Genomic DNA, 27,278 nt, shown 5'->3' on the forward strand with positions numbered 1-27,278 from the left:
AGAGTATCGGATGGTTTTGATGAGATGCAGTCCGTGACTATGAAGATTGCATCGCTGTTGTTTCCCAGACAATTTATCAATAAGTTTTTGCGCTTCTTTGGAGGTATTCAATTCCATTTTTAAGAAGTGTGGCATAAAATGTAATAAATTTCACTTGTCATAAGACCATTTAATTCCACCACTTGGTTGTAACTCTACAGATACTTACAGATTCATTTCAGAAAGAAGTGCAATCCATTTTACTACAATAATTAGTTTTGCAAACAGTTCTTTTTAGCAGTGAGCCGCATATAAGTATTATCAAAATGCCTAGGGCTTATACAACGAAATCAACTGTTTCACTAAGTTCAGCGTATACTTCATTGAACAACGTGTGATCAAATTCATGCATGCTGTTTTTACAATTTATCTACCTTCACGCAGGTGCTTACGGCCTTCAATCTGCCCCTGGTGCCCTATCTTCACTTCTCACCTTTCCCCTTTTTTGCGGCATTACTACAACAGCCATGCAATGAATTTGATATCGTGTACACGCCCAATTTCGAACGTGCTGCTGCATTGAGCAACAGCTCCCACATCCTACATGCAGGCTGCATGCTCCGATCTAAAACCAGAGAAGTAAATCAAACTTTGATGCGCCTATAAACGACCTCCGGTATGGAGGTAGGTACGCTTGAACTTGGCATGTACGTGACTGAACCTTCTTTCTGGGATGGCAGCATCTGGGAACGAAGTCTTGAAAAGTTCACGTGCATGCAGGCTAGCTGCGTCCTATCCTGTTGTCTTGCCCAGCCGAGCAGCGCCTTTGCTATCTATGATCTTCGAAGACCGAAAAATGTGTATAAATATTCCGAGCACTACTGCTACATTGAGTTGGTACATAGAACCAAAATTCTGTGAAGGGAACAGAGAAGCAGCGATAAGTGTACGAACAGATACACAGTAAAGTTGGTACTTCATAAAACTGCCCATGCCAGGTACATAACAAGAGTTTTCAATTTTATTCTATGCTGATACAATTATAATGAATTCAACTCTAATGCGGTAAATTCTCGCGCATATGACATTATCAAATAAATAATAATGGAACAATGTATTTGTTCGTCTCAATTTGTTCCAGAACATTTTGAAGGAAAAATTGTAAAATTAGTTTCGATTTTTCCCATTTTTTCCTATTTAAACCTTTTTGTCAACGCCATTGGTGCTTGTCCCAAAGCCAATCCACCCGAGGCTGGATGTATTCGCCCGGTATCAACAATTTAATCATTTCGGTTTTAAACAGATTGAAAATCGGGAACAAAAACACCGCAATTGCGAGCCAGATTTAAAGTTGTCCCTGTTGCATTTATGTCATAATGCATGTCGCATCGTATTGTGCCATAAAAACGGGGATAGAGAAGTACGCCGGTACGAAAATTGTGAGCGGCGACGTTTGTCATAATTTTGTTCGTCTTCGGCTATTTTTTCATATTTTTTTATTTCTCAAATTTTTCTTGGATCAATCTTAATTTCCTCGGGAATTGTACTGACCGGCAGGCTTGTAAAATGTCATCTGCATCTGGGGGCAGCAGGGACTATGTCCAAGGGCTTGACGATCCCTCCCCAGCCCATCTGCGAGTTGTGGGGCTTGCCTAGGATGTGGTGGGGTTTGACAGTGGGCCCTGTTAAACCTCTATAAAAAGCTGCATGTATCCGCAAGTAGGTTCCACCAAAGCGACCGTGTGCCGCTCAAAGCGCACAAGCCCAAGTCCTGGTGTTAGGTGGGACGCTAAACAGCCCTGACACGACGGCCCTCCGACGAGACAGGAGGTTTGCGCAGGCCCAATAAGCCGCCTAGAAAACCAATCATTACGAACAATATAAGAGATAATGCGACTCGATATAATCGGCAAAGACCTAGGCGACGAATACAGGATCACGATTGGAAGCTTGGAACATGGAATTGCAAGTCGCTAGGTTTCGCAGGTTGATCTACGATCTACGATGATCTACGATGAATTACATCCCCGCAACTTCGACGTCGTGGCGCTGCACGAGATTTGCTGGACAGGACAGAAAGTGTGGAAAAGCGGGCATCGAGCGGCTACCTTCTACCAAAGCAGTGGCACCACCAACGAGCTGGGAACCGGCTTCATAGTGCTGGGTAAGATGCGCCAACGCGTGATTGGGTGGCAGCCAATCAACGCAAGGATGTGCAAGCTGAGGATTAAAGGCCGTTTCTTCATCTATAGCATCATCAACGTGCACTGCCCACACGAAGGGAGACCCGACGACGAGAAAGAAGCGTTCTACGCACAGCTGGAGCAGACATACGACGGATGCCCACTGCGGGACGTTAAAATCGTCATCGGTGACATGAACGCACAGGTAAGAAGGGAGGAAATGTATAGACCGGTCATCGGACCGGATAGTCTGCACACCGTATCGAATGACAACGGCCAACGATGCATAAACTTCGCAGCCTCCCGCGGAATGGTAGTCCGAAGCACCTTCTTTCCCCGCAAAAATATCCACAAGGCCACATGGAGATCACCTAACCAAGAAACGGAAAACCAAATCGACTACGTTCTAATCGACGGTAAATTCTTCTCCGACATCACGAACGTCCGCACTTACCGCAGTGCGAATATTGAATCCGACCACTACCTCGTTGCAGTATGCCTGCGCTCAAAACTCTCGACGGTGTACAACACGCGTCGAAGTCGGACGCCGCGGCTTAACATTGGGCGGCTACAAGACGGTAGACTAGCCCAAGAATACGCGCAGCAGCTGGAAGTGGCACTTCCAACGGAAGAGCAGCTAGGCGCAGCATCTCTTGAAGATGGCTGGAGAGATATTCGATCCGCCATTGGTAGCACCGCAACCGCTGCACTTGGCACGGTGCCCTCGGATCAGAGAAACGACTGGTATGACGGCGAATGTGAGCAGTTAGTGGAAGAGAAGAATGCAGTATGGGCGAGATTGCTGCAACACCGCACGAGGGCGAACGAGGCACGATATAAACAGGCGCGGAACAGACAAAACTCGATTTTCCGGAGGAAAAAGCGCCAGCAGGAAGATCGAGACCGTGAAGAAACGGAGCAACTGTACCGCGCTAATAACACCTGAATGGCGATGTGGCAGACGAAGATGGCGGTATGGTGATGAACCTGGGAGAACTCGCGCAGGACATAATTCTACCGGCTCCGGATCTCCAGGAAATCCAGGAGGAGATTGGCCGGCTCAAGAACAACAAAGCCCCTGGGGTTGACCAACTACCAGGAGAGCTATTTAAACACGGTGGTGAGGCACTGGCTAGAGCGCTGCACTGGGTCATTACCAAGATTTGGGAGGAGGAAGTTTTGCCGCAGGAGTGGATGGAAGGTGTCATGTGTCCCATCTACAAAAAGGGCGATAAGCTGGATTGTAGCAACTACCGCGCAATCACATTGCTGAACGCCGCCTACAAGGTACTCTTCCAAATTTTATGCCGTCGACTAGCACCAACTGCAAGGGAGTTCGTGGGGCAGTACCAGGCGGGTTTTATGGGCGAACGCTCCACCACGGACCAGGTGTTTGCCATTCGCCAAGTACTGCAGAAATGCCGCGAATACAACGTGCCCACACATCATCTATTCATCGACTTCAAAGCCGCATATGATACAATCGATCGGGACCAGCTATGGCAGCTAATGCACGAACACGGTTTTCCGGATAAACTGACACGGTTGATCAAAGCGACGATGGATCGGGTGATGTGCGTAGTTCGAGTTTCAGGGGCATTCTCGAGTCCCTTCGAAACCCGCAGAGGGTTACGGCAAGGTGATGGTCTTTCGTGTTTGCTATTCAACATCGCTTTGGAAGGTGTAATACGAAGAGCAGGGATTAACACGAGTGGTACAATTTTCAATAAGTCCGTCCAGCTATTTGGTTTCGCCGACGACATAGATATTATGGCACGTAACTTTGAGAAGATGGAGGAAGCCTACATCAGACTGAAGAGGGAAGCTAAGCGGATCGGACTAGTCATCAACACGTCGAAGACGAAGTACATGATAGGAAGAGGTTCAAGAGAAGACAATGTGAGCCACCCATCGCGAGTTTGCATCGGTAGTGACGAAATCGAGGTGGTAGAAGAATTTGTGTACTTGGGCTCACTGGTGACTGCCGAAAATGACACCAGCAGAGAAATTCGGAGACGCATAGTGGCTGGAAATCGTACGTACTTTGGACTCCGCAAGACGCTCCGATCGAATAGAGTTCGCCGCCGTACCAAACTGACAATCTACAAAACGCTAATTAGACCGGTAGTCCTCTACGGACACGAGACCTGGACGATGCTCGTGGAGGACCAACGCGCACTTGGAGTTTTCGAAAGGAAAGTGCTGCGTACCATCTATGGTGGGGTGCAGATGGCGGACGGTACGTGGAGGAGGCGAATGAACCACGAATTGCATCAGCTGTTGGGAGAACCATCCATCGTTCACACCGCGAAAATCGGACGACTGCGATGGGCCGGGCACGTAGCCAGAATGTCGGACAGTAACCCGGTGAAAATGGTTCTCGACAACGATCCGACGGGCACAAGAAGGCGAGGTGCGCAGCGGGCAAGGTGGATCGATCAGGTGGAAGATGACTTGCGGACCCTCCGTAGACTGCGTGGTTGGCGACGTGTAGCCATGGACCGAGCCGAATGGAGAAGTCTCTTATATACCGCACAGGCCACTTCGGCCTTAGTCTGAATAAATAAATAATAATAATGTCATTTGACTAATTTGTTCATAACTTTCTTTAGAAGCCAAATTTATTCCATAATTTTAGATGTACTCATAACGCTTGAGTAGGGCTATATTTTTGTCCAAGGGTACATTGCTCTAAATATAACATCTGAGGCTGGAGAGTGAAAACTCTCCAAAATGTCACGTGTCATTTGACATAATGTCATTTGAATGACATTTTGCCTCCCACGCCCCAGATTACATATTTACAGCAATGTCTTGTTAGTCAAAGTTGTAGGCACATTTAAGAGCTATAAGTTTGTCATACATCATGCATTGATAGCTACCTTCTGAAAAAAGTTCTGGGAAAATTATACAAACGAATGCAAATGACATTTTACAACACTGCTGACCGGAGACCGTCACGAAATCATGTAGAATTTCAGGTGCTACCACCTGGAGTGAGGCTACTCTATGCTGATGATGCTGAGATTTACATTGTTGTCAACAGTTTAGCCATAGTGTTGTCAACCCGTTTAGAGGGGTGGTGCGTACGAGACCGCTTATCATTCAGTATCCATAAATGTCAGACAATAACGTTCAGCAGAAAACGAAAACCCTTTTATCAGTAATTAGATGCTGTCTGAAACAGTTCTTTAGCGAGTGAAACACATCATGCACTTAGGAGTTATACTTGACGACGCACTAACCTTCCGTTTCAACTACGATAACGTGATTTCTAAGGAAAACTGAGAACTTGGCTTTATAATGAAAATCGCCAATGGATTTCGTGACCCATATTGCCTGCGATCGCTTTGTTGTGCGCTTGTACGATCATTACTGGGGTTTGCTGTCACTGTCTGGTGCCCTTATCAAACCACTTGGATCTCGAGGATCAAATCTGTGCAAAAAAAGTTCGTGTATCGTATTGAAACTTTTGAGTATCAACGCTAAACTATTGAAAATTTTAATTTTTCCATGCATCTTGCATCTCCTATACAGCGCGTTCCAATCCTTGGTAATTGTCTACTTTTAGAGTATTGACGTAGGACTTACGTCTTTCTTCACTATACCGGGTGTCATTTAAATTTTTGGAAATCGAGAGCGTTACGCTGAAAGGGAAGATTTCAAACGTTACTAAAGGGTATATTCGATAAAAATGGCACACACATTAGTGAGTAAATACCAAAGTTTTGTGGGCTTCATGGTCGTGCGGTTAGCGATGTCAATCGCATAAGCGCATGTGCTGTAAAGCGTGGGTTCGATTCCCGCCCTGGTAAGGCGAAAACTTTTCGTGATAGAAAAATTCTCCTCTGGTCCACTGGGTGTTGTGTCCTGTCCGTTGTCTCATGGTAGGTGTTGAAGTGTTCAGTCTATACGACCTCTGGTCAAAGACGGTGTTCCTGTCTTAAAAAAAATTAAACGAATAATAGGATTTTCTTGAAATTTTCCGGAAATCAAAATCTTCTAATGAGTTATGATTTACAACATTTGTTTTATTCGATTTCATCACAGGGCCCTCCTTAGCCGTGTGGTAAGATGCACGACTACAAAGCAAGACCATGCTGAGGGTGGCTGGGTTCGATTCCCGGTGCCGGTCTAGGTAATTTTCGGATTGGAAATTGTCTCGACTTCCTTGGGCATAAAAGTATCATCGTGTTAGCCTCATGATATACGAATGCTGAAATGGTAACTTGGCTTAGAAACCTCGCAGTTAACAACTGTGGAAGTGCCTAATGAACACTAAGCTGTGAGGCGATAATGTCCCAGTGGGGGATGTAATGCCAATGAAGAAGAAGAAGAAGAGAAGATTTCGTCACCCATCCCGAATGCGCGCTTCTGCCTCTTCACTCTAGCCATCACATTTTGTACAATCGATTTTCCCAATGTTTTTGTTGTTCTTGCCCAAATTTTCCTAAACTTCAGCTCTATTTTAATAATTTTGGGATGTTTGCGAAGTTTCGTCTTCACAATTGCCCAAAATTTTTCAATTGGGCGAAGTTCCGGTGAATTTGGTGGGTTCATATATTTTGGTACAACTCCAACACGTTTCGAGTGTAGTTGAAGGACGCCAGATCAGGCCAAAACAGAGTTGATACTTTGTGTTTTCTTATGAATGAGAAAAGACGCTTCTTGAGGCACTCTTCGGTGTAAATCGTGCCGTTGATTGTTCCGGAAGTAATGAAGAGAGCGCTTACTTCATCACATCAGCAAATCGCCTGCCTTCTTTGCAAATGTTAACAACTTCTTCGTTCGGACATCCTCCGGGACATCAAACTTAGACTTGCTAACGAAATATTCTTGTCTAGGAAGTTGATGGAAATCAGTCTCGCCGTAGGTTTCTTGATCAATGCTGATGCAACACGATTTGGTGAACAACTTCGTCTAATGTTTCCGGGCGCGGGTTTTTGCATTGGTGTTTTGCTTTTCCTTTCGGTTTGGAGCTTTTTGCAGCTTGTTGATTACAGCCTAGTCAACCTTTACGCACCGACAAACGATAAATCCGACGACGTGAAGGACACGTTTTATGAATGTCTTGATAAAGCCTATGGAGAGTGCCCAAAGCATGACGTGAAAATTGTTATCGCTAACGCTCAGGTCGGTACAGAGGACTTTTTCCGTCCCATAATTGGTAGGGAGAGCCTTCACTCCGCTACCAATGACAACGGCCTACGGCTAGTAAATTTCGATGCTGCCAGAGGGATGGCCATCAGTAGCACATACTTTGCACGAATGAACATCCGAAAGCACACCTTGAGACACCCAAATGGTGAAACTTGCAACCAGATAGACCATGTTCTGGTGGATGGGCGCCATTTCTCGGATGTTATCGATGTGCGGACATTCAGAGGTCCGAACATTGACTCTGATCACTACCTCGTTGTCAGTAAAATTCGATCACGGTTGTCAACTGTACCGAACGAAAGATCACAGTGAACGATGCGTTACAATATCCAGCGATTGTTGACGGAAGGAGTATCGGGTGAGTAAACCGCCAGAAGCTCGACGAACGGATAAGTGCAATCAACGTTAGCGACAACATCAACGATCTGTGGGACTCGATCCATGGAGCGGCGAGCACAACAGCACAAGAAAAGCTAGGCACTGCACAGAGGCGACCCAGGACGGGTTGGTTCGATGTGGAGTGTTAGAGAGTAACAGACGAGAAGAACGTTGCCAGAAGATGTCGGGTACCCGATCGAATAGAGATCGGTACAAGGAAGCAAGAGTAGCCGAAAAACGAACCCACCGCAGGAAGAAGAAAGAATATGAAGAACAAGTGATTAGCGAGGCGCAGGAAAAAATGGAGTAGAACGATATGCGGAGGTTCTATGAGTCTGTAAATGGCGTGCGGAGAAAGACAGCGCCATCTCCCGTTATATGCAACGACCAACAAGGGAATTTACTGACAGATAAAACCGAAGTGGCTCCCAGGTGGAAGCAACACTTCGAGACTTTGTTGAATAGCGGAAGTGACGGTGCATCAATGAGCAGAATACATATTAGGGACGATGGACAAGCTGTGGAGTCGCCAACACTAGATGAGGTTGAAAAAGCTGTCAAATAGCTGAAAAACAATAAGGCTGCAGGGAAGGACCAGCTCCCGGCTGAACTTCTCAAACATGGCAGTGAGCAGCTTTATGAAGTTCTGCACCATATTATGTCGAAAATATGGGAAGACGAGGAAATGCCTGCTTGCTGGTTGGACTGGCTCATTTGCCCTCTCTTTAAGAAGGGGCATAGACTGGAGTGCGCCAATTATCGATGAATAACCCTCCTTAAATCGGCGTACAAAATTATGTCCCGTATTCTGTTCAACAGATTGAGACCGCTTGACTAGTCCTTCGTCGGCGAATACCAAGCAGGTTTCCGTGAGGGCCGATCAACGACGGACGGATCGAATGTTTACCCTGAGACAAATCCTTGATAAATTCCGGGAGTACAACTTGCAGACACATCATCTGTTTATTGATTTCAAGGCGGCGTACGATTCAGTGAAACGGAATGAATTATGGCAAATTATGCTTGAACATGGTTTTCCGGTGGAACTGATACGGCTGATTCGTATAACGTTGGACGGATCGAAATCAAGTGTAAGGGTTGCGGATGAAATATCAACGTCATTTGTTACCTTAGATGGATTAAAGCTCGAATCTTCTGTTCAATATAGCGCTCGATGGAGCGATTAGGAGAGCTGGTGTGCAAAGAAGCGGTACCATTATCACAAGATCGCATATGCTCCTGGGATTTGCGGACGATATCGATATTATCGGGATTGATCGCCGTGCCGTGGAAGAGGCTTGTGTGTCTTTTATGAAGGAGACAGCGAGGATTGGACTCACGACCAATACCAACAAAACCCACCCGGGGCCCTCCTTAGTCGTGCAGTAAGACGCGCGGGTACAAAGCAAGACCATGCTGAGGGTGCCTGGGTTCGATTCCCGGTTCCGGTCTAGGCAATTTTCGGATTGGAAATTGTCTCGACTTCCCTGGGCATAAAAGTATCATCGTGTTAGCCTCATTATATACGAATGTAAAAATGGTAACCTGGCTTGGAAACCTCGCAGTTAATATCTGTGGAAGTGCTGAATGAACACTAAGCTGCGAGGCGGCTCTGTTCCAGAGTCGGGATGTAATGCCAATAAGAAGAAGAAAAAGAAGAACCAGCAAAGTACATGGTCGCTGGCAATCAACGTGGGTTCATTAGTGATGGTGGTAGCGAGATGATGCTAGATTTTGACAAATTTGAAGTGGTAGAAGAATTTGTGTATCTTGGAACATTAGTGACGTGCGATAATGATGTTACCCGCGAGGTGAAAAGGCGTATTTCAGCTGCAAATAGGGCAAATAGGGTAACCAGCTTAAGTCCCGTAGTCTGCAAACGAAAACAAAACTCGCGCTGTATACTACTCTGATTCTTCCGGTGGCTTTATACGGCCATGAGACATGGACGTTAAAGGAGGGTGATCGGAGAGCTCTCGGATTGTTTGAGCGTAAGGTGCTGCGGACAATACTCGGCGTAAACAGGAGAACGGTATCTGGCGGCGTCGCATGAATCATGAATTGTATCAGGTGTATAAAGGGCTGGATATTATTAAGCTTATACACCACGGCAGACTACGGTGGGCTGGTCACGTTGTTCGTATGCCGGAAGAACATCAAGCGAAGATAATATTTAGTAGAGAACCCGGAAGAGGCCGCAGGCTTCGTGGAAGGCCGCGTACACGATGGCTTTTTGCAGTTGAAGAGGACCTGAGGGCGCCCAACGTTCAGGGCGACTGGCCCAGGATCGAGTCCAGTGGAGAAGGATACTCCATTCGGCGTAGGTTCATCGAAGAGCCCATCAAGTATCAAGTAAGTAATTGGTTCAGTGTACTATATTTGGTTTTACGTAGTTTACGTCGAGCGGTCGTGTCTTGTATACAATCCCAATTTTTTTTTCGCTCCTATGCTTCCGCTGGTTTCATTCAGCTTGATGCTCGAAACATTGCCATTGCAATGGCTCATCAACACCAGCAGCAGTCCGTCTCTTTCTGGCACGAGCCCCCAAGACCAAGTGCCCCTCGGGATTCACCATTCCAGCCGGCCGACTTACATGTGAGTGAAGGTGATGAAAACGATAAATCCGCCCCGCAAAATGCTCCGCTGTACTCCTCGGAAGAATTGGTTAGGATCCTCCTGAAAAGGTCGTACAGACTCAAACGTTGCCGTTCCCGGCATGAGCAAGTTGAAACGTTGGGAGTTTTCCTGATCCAGTTTGAATACTAGCTCTATCCAAATTATTACCTGGAATGCTAGGTCCCTCCGACCTGAAGAGATTGAATTTGGACAATTCCTCACCAATCGGAATGTCCATGAGGCCTTGATTACGGAAACTCACTTGGTTCCTAACATCCGGCTGAGTATTCCCATTGCTCCAACTTCGATTTGATTTTTTTTATATTGTTATTAAAATATAATATGTATATCATGACGGCCTTTAGGAGGCGCTAGTGTGTTTTTAAAATTTGATAACCTAACTACTATGTACACCAATATTTACAATAAAAATTTGATAACCTAGATTGGAACTAGCGCCCTAATTGGAGCCTGGTCTGAATGCAAGCAACGGACCCTAAACTTTTCTTTACACTCACCAAAGCGTTCATGTAAGGTTTTTATCCCGGCCAGATGGTGGACCTCGGATGTTCTTGTCCTGGGAGGGGTGTTGAGCATCATCCTCAGGAATTTGTTTTGGACCCGTTGAAGTATGAGGTGGTGGGTTTTAGCGCAGCTCTCCCAGACCGGCATGCCATATTCGAGGATGGATGGAGGAGGATGATTTGCTTGTAGACAGCAAGATTATTTTTCAGGGACAATGACGACAGACGGTTGATCAAAGGATACAGTAGTTTTAACAAAACGTTACACTTTGTCACCGTCTTGTCAACCTGTTGCCTGAAAATAAGCTTGCTGTCGAGGATCAAGCCTAGGTAGTCGGCCTCATTGGCCAATTCCATAGTCGAGCCATTGAGCATGGTTTTACAGTCCCCAGGCGGAACATGTTTAAGTAGAGTGGGGAAAATGATCACTAGCGCTCTGATCACTTGGACAGACGATGGAGGTGTCATCTGCGAACAGACACAGAATGCCGCCTTCTGGAGGTTCTGGCATGTCGGAGGTGAACAGATTGAAAAGCAGGGGCCCGAGGATACTGCCCTGGGGGACACTTGCGACGATGTTGTGCGCATTGGAGCTCGCTTCGCTGATTGAGATCAGTACTTAGCTGGGAAAATTGTAGCGTTGTAGTCTGTACACCAGGCCATCGTGCCATACATTGTCGAACGCCTTCTCGACATCGAGTAAGGCCATGGGGGATGTTTTTGAGACGTCTGTCTGAGGACGTTGGTAACTCGAGCCAGTTGGTGTACGGTTGATCGACCGCGTCGAAAACCAAACTGTTCCTCGAGCAAGATGTTGAGATTTTCGGCAGACTCAAGTAAACTTTGATGAAAAGCTTTTCCGGATTAGCTTGGATAATCCTGAGAGAAGGCTGATGGGACGATAACTTTTCGGGAGGATCCTTCCCAGGCTTCCGGATGGGGAAAACTTTCGCTGGGAAGTAGCTGAGCCGGAGACACTGATTAAAGATCAGCGAAAGGCTGGGACCTTCATGTTCTTCGATGATTTTGATATAGGCCGTCAATTCGCCAGCTGAGATCTCCAACTCCTCCTAGAAGTCGTTGGGAATCAAATGGATGTTGTTAGCATGCTCGTGGACGGCTTCTTCATTTGGACTGACGATGTTCTGCCCAAGATTGTGTGAGCTAATGAAGTGACGACCTATTTCAGCGACCTTCTCTGCAGGAGTCATCAAGTGATCCTTAGAGCCATTATTGTCTATTTGGATCAAAGTTGAAATGGACCGAGGCTTGGATTTTAGTATTTTGGTCATTTTCCAGAACGGCTTAGCATAATCTGGGAGAGTGTGGATATCATTCGAGAAGTCGTTATTTTTGAGGTCCACCATTCTGGCCTGGATAATTTTTGTGATTCGATTGCAGCGTGCCTTAAGCTCAGGCAGTCCAGTACGCTGAAACTTCCTGCGAGTGACATTCCGCAATAAAATCTCTGGTGAGTGTATTGATATTTAAGGAGATGCTTACCTGCCGAGCCGTCGGGACATGCTGCTCTCTGGCCACCGAGATTGCCACCACCGGATAGTGATCCAAACTGAGCTCCTGGTAGACGACCGGCTGCGAGACGTGGTTGTTCATGTTGGTTATTTATAGGTCGAGGGTTGCGTGGACACCACCGGACCGTGTAGATCGTGTAGTTGCCTTCCTCTATGTCGTTGCTCCAGATGGTGCCGTTTCGATTGCCGCGACTGTTGCCCCAGGCTTGATGTTTGACATTCAGGTCGCCGGCAATGATATACACTCGATTCTTTTTTTATACGGGGGATGTGTTCCGTGCAAAAAAAGTTTTCAGTTCAAAATTCGAAAATCCGTGTAAAAAAAGTTTTATGATTTCTCGACGAATTATGCAAAATGGAGTAACTTTGCAAAGATTTTGTGCGGGATGTTTTTGACACGGCCGTGTAAAAAAAATCCATGTAAAAACAGAATCGGGTGTATTGGCCTTGACTCCGCGTAAACTTGACGATGTCCCTCCTAAAGGCAGCCGATGATCCAGCCGTTGGACAGTACGCCCCGATGAGCGCGGTTGTGCCGACAGAAGTGGAGATTTCGACACCGATGGCCTCGATGACACTGAGCTGGAAGCTTGGAAGCAGACGACAGTTGATGTTGTAGTGAAGAGCGATGGCCACACCGCCTCCCCAGGTGGGCCGGTCGAGTCGCACGATGCGGAAGTCCGAGATGTTGACGTTCACCTCCGGTTTAGGTGCGTTTCGGTGATGAACGCCACGTCTATTTCCTTCTCCTCAATGAAATCCTTCAGCTCAATTGTTTTGTTGTTTAGCGAGCAAGCGTTCCAGTTGACCAGGCCCACCCTAGCAGCCATTTTCAATGATGAACATGCCAAGAGTGAAGACCTGGTCGAATCGGGTTTTGCAACCACGCAGCGGAGTGGCGAGCTGTGAGAAGATTGGCATCAGCTGCTCCGGAGTGTAGAGCGGAGCTGATTCTTCCGGTGGGACAGTTTGATTCTCCGGCTGCCGACGGAATCTAGAAGGAGGAAGCGGGGCCATTCGTTGGAGGATGGAACTGGTGGTGCGCTTAAATCGATGCTACCGCTGCGGCCAGTCGCTTGTGCGGCTGTAATGGTGGAAGTACTGGTACCGCTCGTCGGGGAGCCGTTATAGCAGAAAGGTTCACCTCGTCGATCACTGGAACACGGTTCCTCTTCGGATGGGCTTTGGATGATGATTCCCTTCGGATTTCTAGGAACTTCGCGCGTTTCGGACAGCCTTTCGTAGTGGCCCGATGTTTTTCGCCACAATTGGCGCACTTTGGATCGGTCACCACCATCTTGTTGCACTCATCCGTCGGGTGCAGTTCGCCACACTTGTTGCAGCGCTTGGCCATGTGGCAATTCCGGGTGCCATGCCCGAAGTTGAAACTCATGCTCTGCGTCACGTCACTATGCACGGGACGGTATCGCTCCCAGCCGACGACGGTGTAGTTGATTACTTTGATCAGCTTCAGGTCCTTGAAGGAGATGGAGCCATGCTCCAGATGGAGCAGGTAAAGCTGATCTCGGTACTTTCTGGCCTCGTGGTCCCTTTCTACTCGTGGCGAGCGATTTTGTGCACGGCGATAGTGTTGGCCGGAGAAGGGAACCCCCTCACAAAGAATAAACAAATAGAGTTCCCTCTCTACACCACGGCAGGCTACTGACTGATACTTCTGCCAGCAGCTGCAGTTCTCTTTATTCAACAATAGGTATATACAATACATCCATAACAATATTTCTTAATCTATACCAAAGAGCAACTACAACTAACCGGCGCCCGCTTCTTATCCATCTTCGATCTACAGCGAAGCGTCGCACACTACCTGATATTCCAACAGATAGGCTTGAGTCCACTGCTTTGCGAACGTCCACAAATTACGTCACGCTTTTAGGGAGGGAGGGGGTCTAAAAAATCGTGACTAAACGTGACAGAGGGGGAGAGGGGGTTCTCTCAACTGTGAAATAACAGCCTTGCAGTGAAAACACTTTTTCGTAAATAACAGATAATCCAAACAATAGACAGGCAATAGGCGTGATGAAGCTTTACTTTGCTACCGAAAAGTGAATCCTATAGCTGACCTTGATTAGAACTTAATAGATAATCACCGTAATTAATATACCCGATAAAGCTACTTGTTTGAACAGTTTAAAGTTATAGGCAACCTTGACAAAAAATTATAATAGAACAAACTAAATTGTTTAACAGTTTCCACTTTTACATGATATATCTTACATTGAGTTTGTAGTGTCAACACAGCTTAAGAACATGTTTCGTCAATGTTGATTACTTAGGTAAACACTAGGGTGGCTCAAATTAGTATGGGAAAAACTTTTTCCAATTTTTTGATGGGCCGCCCTCTTATTCGGTTCTATTTGATGCCCTGATGCTCTGGACAAAATTTCAGCCAAATCGGTCAACGTTTGGGTGGTGCTAAACTCGTTGGAAGTTTATATGCAAAAATGTATGCAGAAACATCCAAAAACAGTGATTTGCAGTTGGACGGCACAACTTGCGATGAAGACCTATGATACTCATTCAGAAATTGAAGAATTTAATACAGAATGTTATGCAGAAAACCGCGAAAAGATTAAAGTTTGCCCGGCTAAGTTATTAGCATTTCTCTGAAGTGGGGTTTGAGCAAATTTCGTTTCTTTTACCTTTGAAAAGAAATAAATTCACCCCTACAACACTCCAGCAAAATGCTAATATCTTCTCCTAATAAACTCTAATCTTCTTCCGGTTTTCAGCATAATATTCTGTATTTAATTATACAAGAACTGAATGAGTATCGTGGCTCTTGATCGTAAATTGTGCCGTCCAACTGCAAATCACTGTTTTTGGATGTTTCTGCATACATTTTCCCATATAAACATCCAACGAGTTTAGCACCGCCCAAACGTTGACCGATTTGGCTGAAATTTTGTCCAGAGCTTCAGGGCATCAAATAGAACCGAATAAAAGGGCGGCCCATCAAAAAATTGAAAAAGTGTTTTTTGAGCCACCCTAGTAAACACAGTGATTTGACGAACGCAGAACAACCCAGAACAAACAAAGTTAATTAATCTTCATTCTGCATAAGTAAAAGTTATAAAATAGAACACTAATACGCAATATTTTTTTAAATTTTCAATGTGGTCACATAAAGCCAACAAATTGAATAACTTATAATTGGACTATATGACTTATATGACTATATGACAAAAGCAGAAGATATTGCATTTTAAACATTGCTTTTAAAAACTAGAAAACGTTGTACTAGAATTTTTGAAATTATCATTTTAACCTTTGATCATTGACTAGTTTGCATTCAATTACATTTTGCATTAGTGTCGAGTCGATTCCAAATCCGAACCTAACTTCACCCCATCCTTATCCTACCCCATGGCGTTCAAGTGGTCTGCAAGAACTCTTTTACCATTACCCTGTCTATTATCGGCCTTGGATTGACTTGCACTCGCACAAACGCTGCAAAATGAAAATGAAAATGGAAAATGAAAATGAAAAAAATACAACTTTTCAAAAATTGATATCAGATGGCCAAATAAGGCCGGAACAAATATAAATTTCGTCTTTTGTCATGCTGGTCTTTGGATAACGAAGGGGGTGGCAAATAAAAAATAAATGGATAAATTGATAAAATCGTAAAACTCATCAGTTTTCTTAAAGAATTTTCTGGAAAAGCTCAATATTTTATTTACTTTTCCAATTAAATTTGATGACAGAAGAAGAAAATAATATTTGTTCCGGCCTAATGTAAAAAGAATAATAATTCCCAATTGCGATTGATTCAAGTATTGTTCCACCACAATAAACCACACCAAAAAAGAAGATAAAGCTACCGTGCGCACTGATTTCTGTTTTTTTCGATAGGTTGTGCTAGACGTGAAATGCTTTTAGTACATTTTTTAGGTCGATATTGGCAGCTAGCATTTTAAAAATAAGTTGTCTGTTTTACTCCAGTCTACTGTTAATAATTACATTTTTATTAAAATAAGAACCTAGTAAAATATATAGAATATGTTTAGGAAAGTACTTCCCGTTTCAGAACTCATTTGGACGTCCAAGGATTGAAGAAGAGCAGCCTTCTCTGCTCAAGACAATTTGTGATATAGCGCTGCATGGGTCTGCTGCTCACGACAGACGACACGATGAAAGCGTAAGAAGTGTGAGAAATCTCAATGAACTGTCACTTGCATTGCAGTCAAATTGGTTTAGTATCAATCGATCAGCCACTTATCTACGTTTGATCCTGAGGCGAGCTGACAGCAGCGAAGGAAAACGCCACATTTCCACGGAACCGGTCAAACTGCTTCGTGCGAGCAATACAAAACATCAGAACCATCTCGATGGCCGATTCTGTCAGCTTTGATTCGATCACTCGAAGAACTGGCGTCGCTTCTCGGTCCTAACGAAGCTGGAGTTATTAGCCAGGATAACAAAGCGAGGGTTGCTATTGGTTGCCAATAAGCAGGCCCCCGATGAAAACCCACGGTATCGGAAAGTGATCCAGGATTGAGCCTGATTCGTCGGAGGCTAATTCAGATTTATTTCACGAGTTCGATCAAAGCTGGTTTGCAGCTCACGTCAGAAACAGTTAATACCTTCTTCAGATCGTGAAATGTTCCGACAGGTAGTTATGCAAATCTGATTTTATTTAAAAAAAAAAATAGCATACAGAATGTACTGCAAAACAGATTTTTGCCACCACCAGTTTCTTTGTCACAAACATCGCATGGGTTGATCGGATCGATCGGATCGAAACATTACACTTCCCTCCGATGTTCGTTTTGAATTCTCTCCAGATTGATAAAATGTTATCGAAATCAGCCAGTGCATATAAGATGATTCCGTATGATATGTATTGTACATCTGTGAAAACCATATTAACCCAAGTAACATTTTAAGTTTTATTTCGCTCTAAGAATGGTTTACAAGATCAATTTATAAGATCTAACATTAAATCGAGTAATACACGGCAACCTTCTGATGACCACTATAAGAGTAAGATATTGCCAAGTGGCCCTCTCCAGATAACCACTTTAAATCTATTATAAGAGCATTTAGAAACCCTTTTCAAACCACCCGCAAAAAAGGGAATTCGGCTGCGGCAGCTGTCAAAATGTTGCATTAGAAAAAGAGAAACAAATCTTTGCAGAAAAATAATAACAAAATGGATTGTTGATAAAAATTATGATGATGACAACAAAATAATATTTTATTTCAGGTTTCGATTTTATGGTCAAATGTTGTGAAAAAAATAAGGTTGAACACCACGCGCCGGTCATATAACGTAGTTCAGGGAAATAAATCGAGAATATTGATTACCACAACATTTAGGATGTCCACTAAATCGATTAGTATTTCTGCCCAAACTATTAATTAATAAAATTATTTATCAAGAAAAGTATGATAAGCGGTGAAAATTTTGTTAAATCATGTATTTCAGTGATATATTTCACTGACTGCGAAATGCTTTTCCATTTTCAATATGGCCATCATGGAATTCGATCAGAAAAAAATTTGCTTTTATAAAACACCGTCATAAACTCTTCGCAATACAAACATTCTTATGGGGGTAATTCATTTGACCACATTATGACCAAAAATTGTAGCTTTATTCGAGCGTTGAAAATTGGATTTATTACGCTCTTCATCACTACCATAGATCTGTTCATATGGTCAATAGGCATTTGACGTTTGAAGCATTTTTCAGCAGATTTATGGGAGGTTTATTGATAGCAATAAGAGCGCCAATAAAACTGAGCAATCAGCTTCGTGATTGCTGTCATAAATCCGCAATAAGAATTAGATAAATCCAAGAAGCATGGAAATTGTTACTTGGGATCTGTTGTACTTGTGGGTTGTATTTCGCTTCGGTGGTAATGCTTCGTGAGCATCGAAGACTGCATAAAGCGAACTCCACTACGGCACTACCAGCAGTTAAAAGGGTTCGACCAGTACGTGTTGCTGCAAAACGTCAGCGTGAGTGGATGGCGGTTGTGGCCCGAGGGAAAATATGGACTGCGAGTGGATGGACGAAGACGACTTGGACCTCAGCGATCTACCGAAATCATCGCTATTGGACACAGGTGTCACTGATTCATCCGATTTTCCCGTGGTTTCCATCACGGACCATCTACAGAATCCGTGGACTGACGAGTAATAAGCGTTCACATGAAGCAAACATGTTGCACAGAATTTCCGTCATATTATGTTTTTATAAAGTTTCATTATCGTTTATTATTGCTATTTCAAGTTTACTTAAATTGAATTTGTTGTTCCCAAAGAATTTGAAAAGTTTAAATCGAAACCGTACAAACCTTAAACTGAATTAAATCGGATTGTATCACCAATTTGTGGAGTTATTAAAAAAGTTACACGTACAAAAACTAGAAATTTATTGTGTTTTATTACTAAACTTAGTTTTTTTAAACACTTATCAAAGGCTGCATTATTTTTTTGTCTTTATTAGCGAGACTTTCTGCCCTGGGCTGGCTCGTCTCGAGGCTGCATTATTTCATAATGAAGAACGTTCTGAAGAATTGGGTCCTAAAGCCCTATCTCGTTTATGGTTGCAAACGATAGTGCATCGGTCAAGAATACATGAACCGATGTTACAAAAAATCAGGTAAAAGCCTAAATCAGTAAAAATAATATTTTTATGTTTAATACATTTTGAGGCAAATATTGGCCTGTGTAACATTTCAGAACGAATCAACCATCAGCCCGAAACGTCAGGCCCATATATTAACTGTCAAAGGTTGAGTCAAGTGCCCTGCGGTGTTTTGCTAGTGCGTTTGAATGCTTACGTCAAACAAGACCGAAAATGTCGAGGAAGCATTTTTCATCTATTTTCAAATTTCAAATAAAACATTGTTCTTTTCAATTTTTGAGTCAAAAGAAAAACTGCCGCGTTCAGGATGATTAACTTCATCGTTCCCTGAAATAAAATCGAATATCGGTTCTTCATTTTAGGACCCAATTGCTAGTGCGGACCCAATTGCTTCTCTACGGTAATGTTACATAATATTCAAGGGGGGTCTGGCAAAATGTGACTATTTGTGACAAGGGGGGGGTCAAAAAATGCCGTTTTTGCGTGACGTAAATAATGGACGCTCTCTTTCTAGCTCTGTGATAAGCTCTTCATCCTTCATATCGTGGATCCCTCGCAGCAAAGCCTTGAGCGGCTTTGTGCCGGAGAGGCCATTAGTGTAAAACTTATACTTGTGGACCTGTAGGAACTCCACGAAAGATTTGGGGTGATCTGGATTGGCAGGCATCACTTTGACTCCCTCACTGCAAAGCCGGAACGTGCACTTAAGGCCCTTTGCAATGAGCTGGCGGATTTTCGGCCGCAAATCCGGTGGATCTCCCCTAATGAAAACAGGCGGGCACTTTTCCATCCGCTCAGTTTGCACCTGCGGCAGCTGCTTCTTTCTCTTTTTCGGAGATCGCCGGCGTCATCAAGCGGCAACGGCGAGAACACGTTGCTCTGCAAAAGCTACTTGGAGTGGTTACCCGCGCCTCCAAGAGCAGTGCGCTTAAGCACTTTTCCCGTGACCGAATCGGCCACCGAGTTTCCCATGACGGGTCCGGGAGAAAATGACGTCAACACGACGAAGCGAAAACGTAAACAGCGAACGAACGAGAAAAAACACTTGGAAAAAATGCGCGAGCGCACGTCCGTACGTGCTGCTGTCTCGAACTGGAATGACATCACATCAGTGGCGTTCTCTCCACGGTAAAAAATCAACACGCTCAATTTAACTGTTCCATCTATTGAATGATCAACTTTAAAATCACTATTATTGAAAATGATATTCCTTTGATTTTGAAGTGGTGTCACACCTTTCACAAGTGTGTTGAATGCAGACAATTCCATAACATCAACACTGTTGATCAAAGTGCTACTCACTGGATGTTGGAATGATTAGCACTTCGATCAGCACCAATGATGTCTCCACTAGAATTGAAAGTGCTATGCTATTGAATTCACAGGTTCAAGGCTATTGATTTAGGAGTGGAGCGATATTGGTGTTGTTCTAAAAATAGATGACAGTTCTTTCATCTGTTCTGCTTATTTCAAGAGGTATTTCGAAGTGTGAGATGGAGTCATGGTAAGACGAAGGACTTTCAAGCAAAGGTATGCTATTCAAATCTGAGCTGAGGTTATTCTATTTTTTAATTTTGTTGTTTTATATTCAAAACATTGTGCACGTCAAATGAAAGTGGTGGTCTTTTAATGCGACGAGCTCAGCTATTGATATTGATTTGATTCCAAAGTAGTGCATATTCAAATGCAGAACAGTTCGCATGGACGTGTATATTTTTTACCGTGTCGTATAGTTGGCGGTTGCTGCAGATCCGGTTTGCTGTAAATAATTGGGCGGCCGTCGTCAGCAACATCATCAAAATTTCGAAATTCATCCAACAATGATGGTCGTCGGCAGTAGTTGCTGCAGAAATCTTTTCGTCGGTGGCCGCAGTACTAAAGCGAAATTTCCTCGCATACTGATAGTGAATAGTGCACTTTTTTCAGGACCATCATTGCTTAAAGAAGAATGTTTTGTTTGCTGTATTGGAAATTGTCGCACAAAAGAAAATTTCCCGTGAAATTCTTACTTTAGTTTTGCTGTTATTAGTGGCTGGAAAAGGGCATTGAGAGGATTTTTTGCCAGTGGCGGCTGTCAACGGGTAGTTACTGCTGAAACTTATCCATAAAAATAGCGTCTGTAGCAAATTAGCGGTAACTCATTGAGTGCCTATCGTTGGTCGACAGCAGAATTATGCTAGAGCAATTTCTTTCCAATTTTTCACTCGCTGGCTACAAACCTGCTTTACTAAGATTCTTAAACAAATTCTATTGAGCGCTATCGATGCTGATGATGGCCATCGGCGGTAGTTGAAGGAAAATTTTATCCTGAGAACAAATTATGAACTGTTTGTAACGTAAATATTTTACACTTCACATAATTTTTGCTTAAAATTTGTGATTGTGTCATGTATGCGACTTAATATTTACGTGATACTATTTTGACCCAATTTTGTCACTCCCAGATTTTGTCTATCCCCGATTTTATCACGCTTTCGACCCGATTTTATCACGTCCCGATTTTGTCACGTTTTCAACTTGATTTTGTTGCTCCAAAAAAAAAATAAAAATTGTAGTCGTTCTTTTTATTTTCGTAAATAGTACCGCAAACAACAGCGATTTTAGTGAAATAACTTTTACCACATGTGGTTTATTATGAATGACTTCTGAGTACTTGTGAAGGATTCTGTAAGCATTTTCAACAATAAATAACGGGTCCCTTTTACGCATTTCGTCTTTGAGAGGCAAAAACTGATTCATATGTGTGAAATGAATTAAAAAAAATCGAAAATAAAAAATCATGATTTTGTCGCATGCCCTATTTTATCACCCCAAAATTCACCAGGCGGGGTGATAAAATCGGGATATTACTGTATTACAAATCTCATTGCACTAAAAGGTTTTATGTAGTTTAAGTCGAGCGGTCGTGTCTTGTACACAAACACAACGCTTCTGATTTTTTATATCTTTATTTACAAAACTTTCAGCCCTAGGCTGGCTCATCTCGGGATGCAAAATTCTCGACGGCGACGGCTCACATCACTAAACGAGAGAAGTACATTCACCCTTAAATTTATTATACACCACCACCCATTGCGTCCGAAATTTGATTTTTATCAAGCTAATTGAAAACACATTTCCATGACCCATATGGACGGACTGCCACTACCCGCGAGTACAATTGAAAAACGATTAAATCCTTCAATTAATTGATTCCAATCGTGCGCGTTCTTCGTATATAGGATAATGGTCGGTCGATCATCACCCGGACCCCATCGAATGTCGCCAGCTGATGGAAAAATTCAATAAACCCTCCTGGTTCGAGTAAGTGACTGCAAAGTATGTTCAACATCCGTCATCATCATCATCACCACCCCTTTCCGATCGTCCGCATCGTTAATCATTGCTTTACTCAGCATCAGCGTCGTCATCGCGATCGTAATTCGTCGCTTACCACTTGGCTTTGTGTTGTTTTTTTGTTGCTGCTGTTCGACTAAAAGCTACACCCCCCGATAAACCAAAATCAGGACGTCGAATCGTCGTCAGCCGGAATTCGGGGGCTGCTGATTTATGGTTTATGATAGTGAATTATTCATAATTTTTATGTTCTGCCTCTTCTTCGATGGAAAGGATTTTTTTGCTTGCCCGAAACCACTTTGATTCGGCATAAATAGAAGGATAAGAGTTAACGATAAAACATTAATACCTAATTGTATTTTTGTGTGCATAATGTGCCGGCACACAAAACGGATCTCGATTTATCAGATTGTCTGTTTCAAACAGAATTATAACCGAATGTTATCCTTTTTATTCATTTTTTCCCTCTTTTTGTGTTCTTTGCTTGCAGCCAACCTCGCAGATTGGTCCGCCAGCTGGTTGGGGCACCGCGAGGATAATCATAAAAAGTACCAAACAATTCACCGAGATTCACGAGCGCACTCCGGAACCGGGCAAAAACTCCATTTGCCGCGATGGCCGATAAAGATAAATGGATCTTTATTAACGCAATAATTGTGCTGCTGCTGCTGTGCGTTCACATCTGCGGTAAGTAATTTTCGTTTGGGGGGTGCCATTTGGTCGGATGAGCTTTCTCCGAGAGGGGGAATGCCATCGATAATAATAATAATAATAGAGCGGACGTAAGTGCACGTAAACTGGTGCGGTTGCCATCGCGGGGCGTATAAATTAATGGAATACGTATTTTATATGTGAACAGAGGTGCACTTAATTTTGCAATATGAACGTGAATAATGTTTTCGTTGAAGTGATTATTTTGAATATAGTGTCAGAAGTTATTCTATTGGTTTCATAATACACCCAGGTTTTTTTTACACGGTTTGGTTTTGGTCGTTTAAGACCTTCAGCGTCAATGAAACAATGAGTTAACCCCACGAAAAAATTCACAAAAAATCAAAGAAAATTCAGGGGGTATTTAAAAAACTGTGAAAGTTCAGGTTAACCGAGAAATTAATGAAATCCAACCGTGTAAAAAAAAACCTGGGTGTATTTACGATGCGTTTCTCTCTTGCGATTCTCCTTCGAGCATCAGGACGAATCGGACGCGAAGTACCGTATCTCATCACAAGACATCCTCGATCTAAGTGTTTTTCTCTCGCGGTTTTTTATTATTGCTTTTGCGCGAAGTGCTGTATTTTTTATTAATTGATTGCTCAGACCGAATTAATCCCCCGATTTGATTTCCTTTCGATTGATGATGTGACTAATGCTACTAATTCATCGTTCTGATATGGGGCACCATATGTCTGTTACCAAATGCTTAACTGAGAGCCAGAATGCTGTTTATTATCGGCATTATCGGCCACACTTATATAATCGTTAACGCAGAAATAATATTTAATCGAATACAACCATTATAAAATCGACATTCAATCAGCTAATTTGCACAGCGGAACGCCCTATGAATTTTTTTTCGTATTTTATTAAATAATCCCGAAAATAATACACACGACCACCCATTTTTTTCATCCAGTCGTCCAGAACATTGCATTGCCACCCCGCCTTAACGACTAGGTACCAACCTTCCAGAGCCTAATCAGCAATTTTCGCCAAATAATCTACCGCTCCAATTTGCCACTCATTTATTCCCACACAGACCTGTTGTTTTGTTCCGCCGTAGAAGATGATGTCAAACCAAAGGAAAACTTGAAAACTGAAGCAAAAAATGTGAATAAGGAATCAGACTCATCATCGCCGGCGTAGCCATCAAACTGATGATGTTCCCTTTCCTTTAGTATCTTTTTCGCTGTTCATTAAATATTGTTCCCTCATAATTTTGACCGACCCCCCGGCTTTCTCCGAGGTCGACAAATTCGTTTTATTTAAAAGTCATGTCAAGGCTGTCGTTTCACGCTACACCAGCGCCATTCAATGGAAATCGTTCCACGCTGTCGATGATGGGACGGTGGACGAAAATAATCCGGCACAGTTCCAGACACCGAAATGGGTGACTGAAATGTTTACCTACAGAGATGGAGGGCACGTGCGCGAGGAAACGTTCAATTCGCATGGCCAAGGAGGTGGCGGTGAAGCATGACGACAGCAGATTTTCGCAAAACAGCTGCAAAGCCATGGAAATTGAAGAAACAGCAGTCGAAAGGTGCTGCTGCCCGGAAAAGAAGGTAAATTCGTTGGGCTTTAAATCGTGGTCAAACATTGAAAAAGTTTCCATTATTCCAATGGACGACATATTTTTGCTATTTGTTTCCTCTCGCTTGGTTAGGTTGCAAAAATTGTGAAAACAATTCATGTATTTATGACCGAGTCTTTAGTCGCCGTTGCCATATCCGAAAATTTTCAAGGACAAGCCTCCCTAAATCCAAATTTAAATCTATCCGCGTTTTCAAGGGTAAACCACTCAAAATGGAAGTAACACACAACTGTCATCTGTTTATTTCATCTTTGCTGGTACACATCTTGTAACTGTTGGGCATCATTCTCTCTAATGCCGCAACAGCAGTCGAAGCCCTTTTGCACGCATAGTCGACATGTTTGCTTGTCGTCTAGTACGATCCCCAGGAGCTTAAAACTCCGCTTTGATGCGATCGCGACTTCACGCACATGAATCACTGCATGTTAAACCGACTTGCGGTTGTTGACGATAGCCACCTCCGTCTTATGTTGAGCGAGCTTCAGCCCTCTAACGCTTATCCAAACGCGTGTGCTGCGGTCAGTTCTACCTCGAGAATTTACTCCCCGTAGACCTCCAAGATTACGTCATCGGCGAAGCCGACGATCTTAACACCAATAGGGAACTTTAGCTTCAGAACCCCCTTTGTACATAAGGGACCTTCCACAAAGTACGTCACGCTCTTAGGGGCGAGGGGTGTTCCGAGCAGCGTGACGATCCATTTGAAAATTTTAGAGGATTCGTACAAAACGTGTTACAAAAGGGGGAGGGGGGGGGGTGTTGAAAATTGTCAATTTTTGCGTGACGTACTTTGTGGATCTCATCTAGGGTCCATAATACCGGGCCCAGTTTTGAACCTTGCGGAACTCCTGCGGTAATATGAACGCTTCTCTGACCGGCATCGGTCTCGTATAATGTACACGGTTCTGGAAAAAGCTTTCCAAAATCCGGTATAGGCCCACCGACAGGCTAAGCCGGTGTAACGAGAGCGTGATGGCATCCCAGCTTTCGCTGTTGAATGCGTTTTCACATCCAGTGTCACTAACGCACAGTATCGAATACCTCGCCTATTCTGTTGGATCGCTGTCTCGGTGGTCTTTACCACCAAGCTAATAGCGTCCAACAACGTGGACTTACCCTTTCGAAAACCGAACTGGTTGCTTGACAGGTCGTTCGTACCCTCTGAGTACGGGATCAGCCTGTCGAGGATGATCCTCTCTAACAACTTGCCCGTCGTGTCTATAAGGCAGATTGGTCTATGCGCCGATGGGTCGCCCGGCGGCTTCCCGGCCTTCGGCAACAACACCAGTTCCTGTCTTTTCCATCTTTCAGGGAATCTACACTCATCTAGGCATGTCTGCATAGCTAGCCTGAACATGTACGGGTTCGCTAAGATTGCTGCCTTGAGAGCGCTGTTCGGAACTCCATCAGGCCCTGGAGCTTTGTTCGTTAGCAGGGATTTGGCTACCGCGAGTAACTCTTCGTTTGTCACCGGAGCCACCATTTCAGCCACACCCAAATTTGATTGCGGTGTAGGAGGCCAGTGACTTGTGGCTCGCTACGGGAATAGTACCTCGATAATCCTCGCCAACCTATCCGGGGACCGTTCAGGGGGTGAAGAGCTCCCTTTGGTCTTGGTCATCTCTATCCTGTAGGCGTCACCCCACGGATTCTCGTTGGCTCTTTCGCATAGGTTGTCGAAACACGCTCTCTTGCTGGTCTTGATGGTTGGTCTTAAAGGCCAGTTTCACAGCTTGAAACACTTCACGGCGGTCCGCTCTTTCATCTTCGGTGCGGGCACGTTGCATTCTTCGTCCAGCCTTGAGGCAGGGCCGAAGGGCCGTATTCTCGGGCGTTCTCACTCGCTCCATTACCTTTTTGGCTAGGCTAAACTAGGCTACCTGCGTGCCAAAGGAACCGCCTCTTAGGCGTACAGACTGCCGCTAACCGCAAGTCGAGCACATCTGTATATGGGCCTCCATATACAGATGTGCTCGACTTGCGGTTAGCGGCAGCAGAGGTCTTCTCGACCTCTGTGTCGCACTGGTCTCTAACGGCCGAGACGACGTCGTTCGTGTTCGAGTCCTCGTCCATTTAGTTGCACTGGAGTGTCACTTTCGCCCCCAACGACCTCACCTCGGCGTCGTCACCTCTTGGGCTAGTTTCATGAAGTCCGTTCCACTAGATTGCGCTCCGCGTTTCAGAACCAAGATCAATTCACCGGTCTTGGTGCGTCTGATGATTCGCACGTCTTGACATGCTTTTCGCTCGCCCGCATTTTTTAATGAGTGATTGTGTTATTTCTCGAAGTTACACTACCACAATCACAATTTCCCGAAGGACGGAAAGTTAAAGACGACACACCGCCGATGGTAAATCATTCAGAAAGTTCTTTTGGGTGTCTACTCGAGCTCCGGGTGAGAATTCCCTGAGTTTTCCAGGTTTTTCCTGGTTCTAAAATCTTATGAATAAATCGGTCCCTGCAGCAAGTCAGAATTCATAAATGTATCCGGGTTATGTACATATCTTACTTCCATCGTCATAATACTTGTTCGTATATAGAAAACTTGGAGAATTCTTATTGTTTTTGACTCTAACTCGAAGGGATTATTTCCACTACTTGCTCGATTCCCTTACCATCTGAATACAAAATATCATCAGTGC

At 44.0% G+C, this 27,278-nt stretch overlaps 1 protein-coding gene across 1 annotated transcript in view; it reads left to right on the top strand.

The window, feature by feature from the left end:
* Positions 1–27,278, top strand: part of LOC134226509 (uncharacterized) — a 952,521-nt gene that overhangs the window by 92,724 nt on the left and 832,519 nt on the right. Inside the window, exon 2 of the mRNA XM_062707335.1 lies at positions 22,815–23,011. Within this exon, the coding sequence (XP_062563319.1) occupies positions 22,939–23,011 (73 nt within the window). The 5' untranslated portion in view covers positions 22,815–22,938. The remainder of the gene's footprint in view (positions 1–22,814; positions 23,012–27,278) is intronic.

Source organism: Armigeres subalbatus, chromosome 1 (genome assembly GCF_024139115.2).
Source record: "Armigeres subalbatus isolate Guangzhou_Male chromosome 1, GZ_Asu_2, whole genome shotgun sequence".
NCBI lineage: Eukaryota > Metazoa > Arthropoda > Insecta > Diptera > Culicidae > Armigeres > Armigeres subalbatus.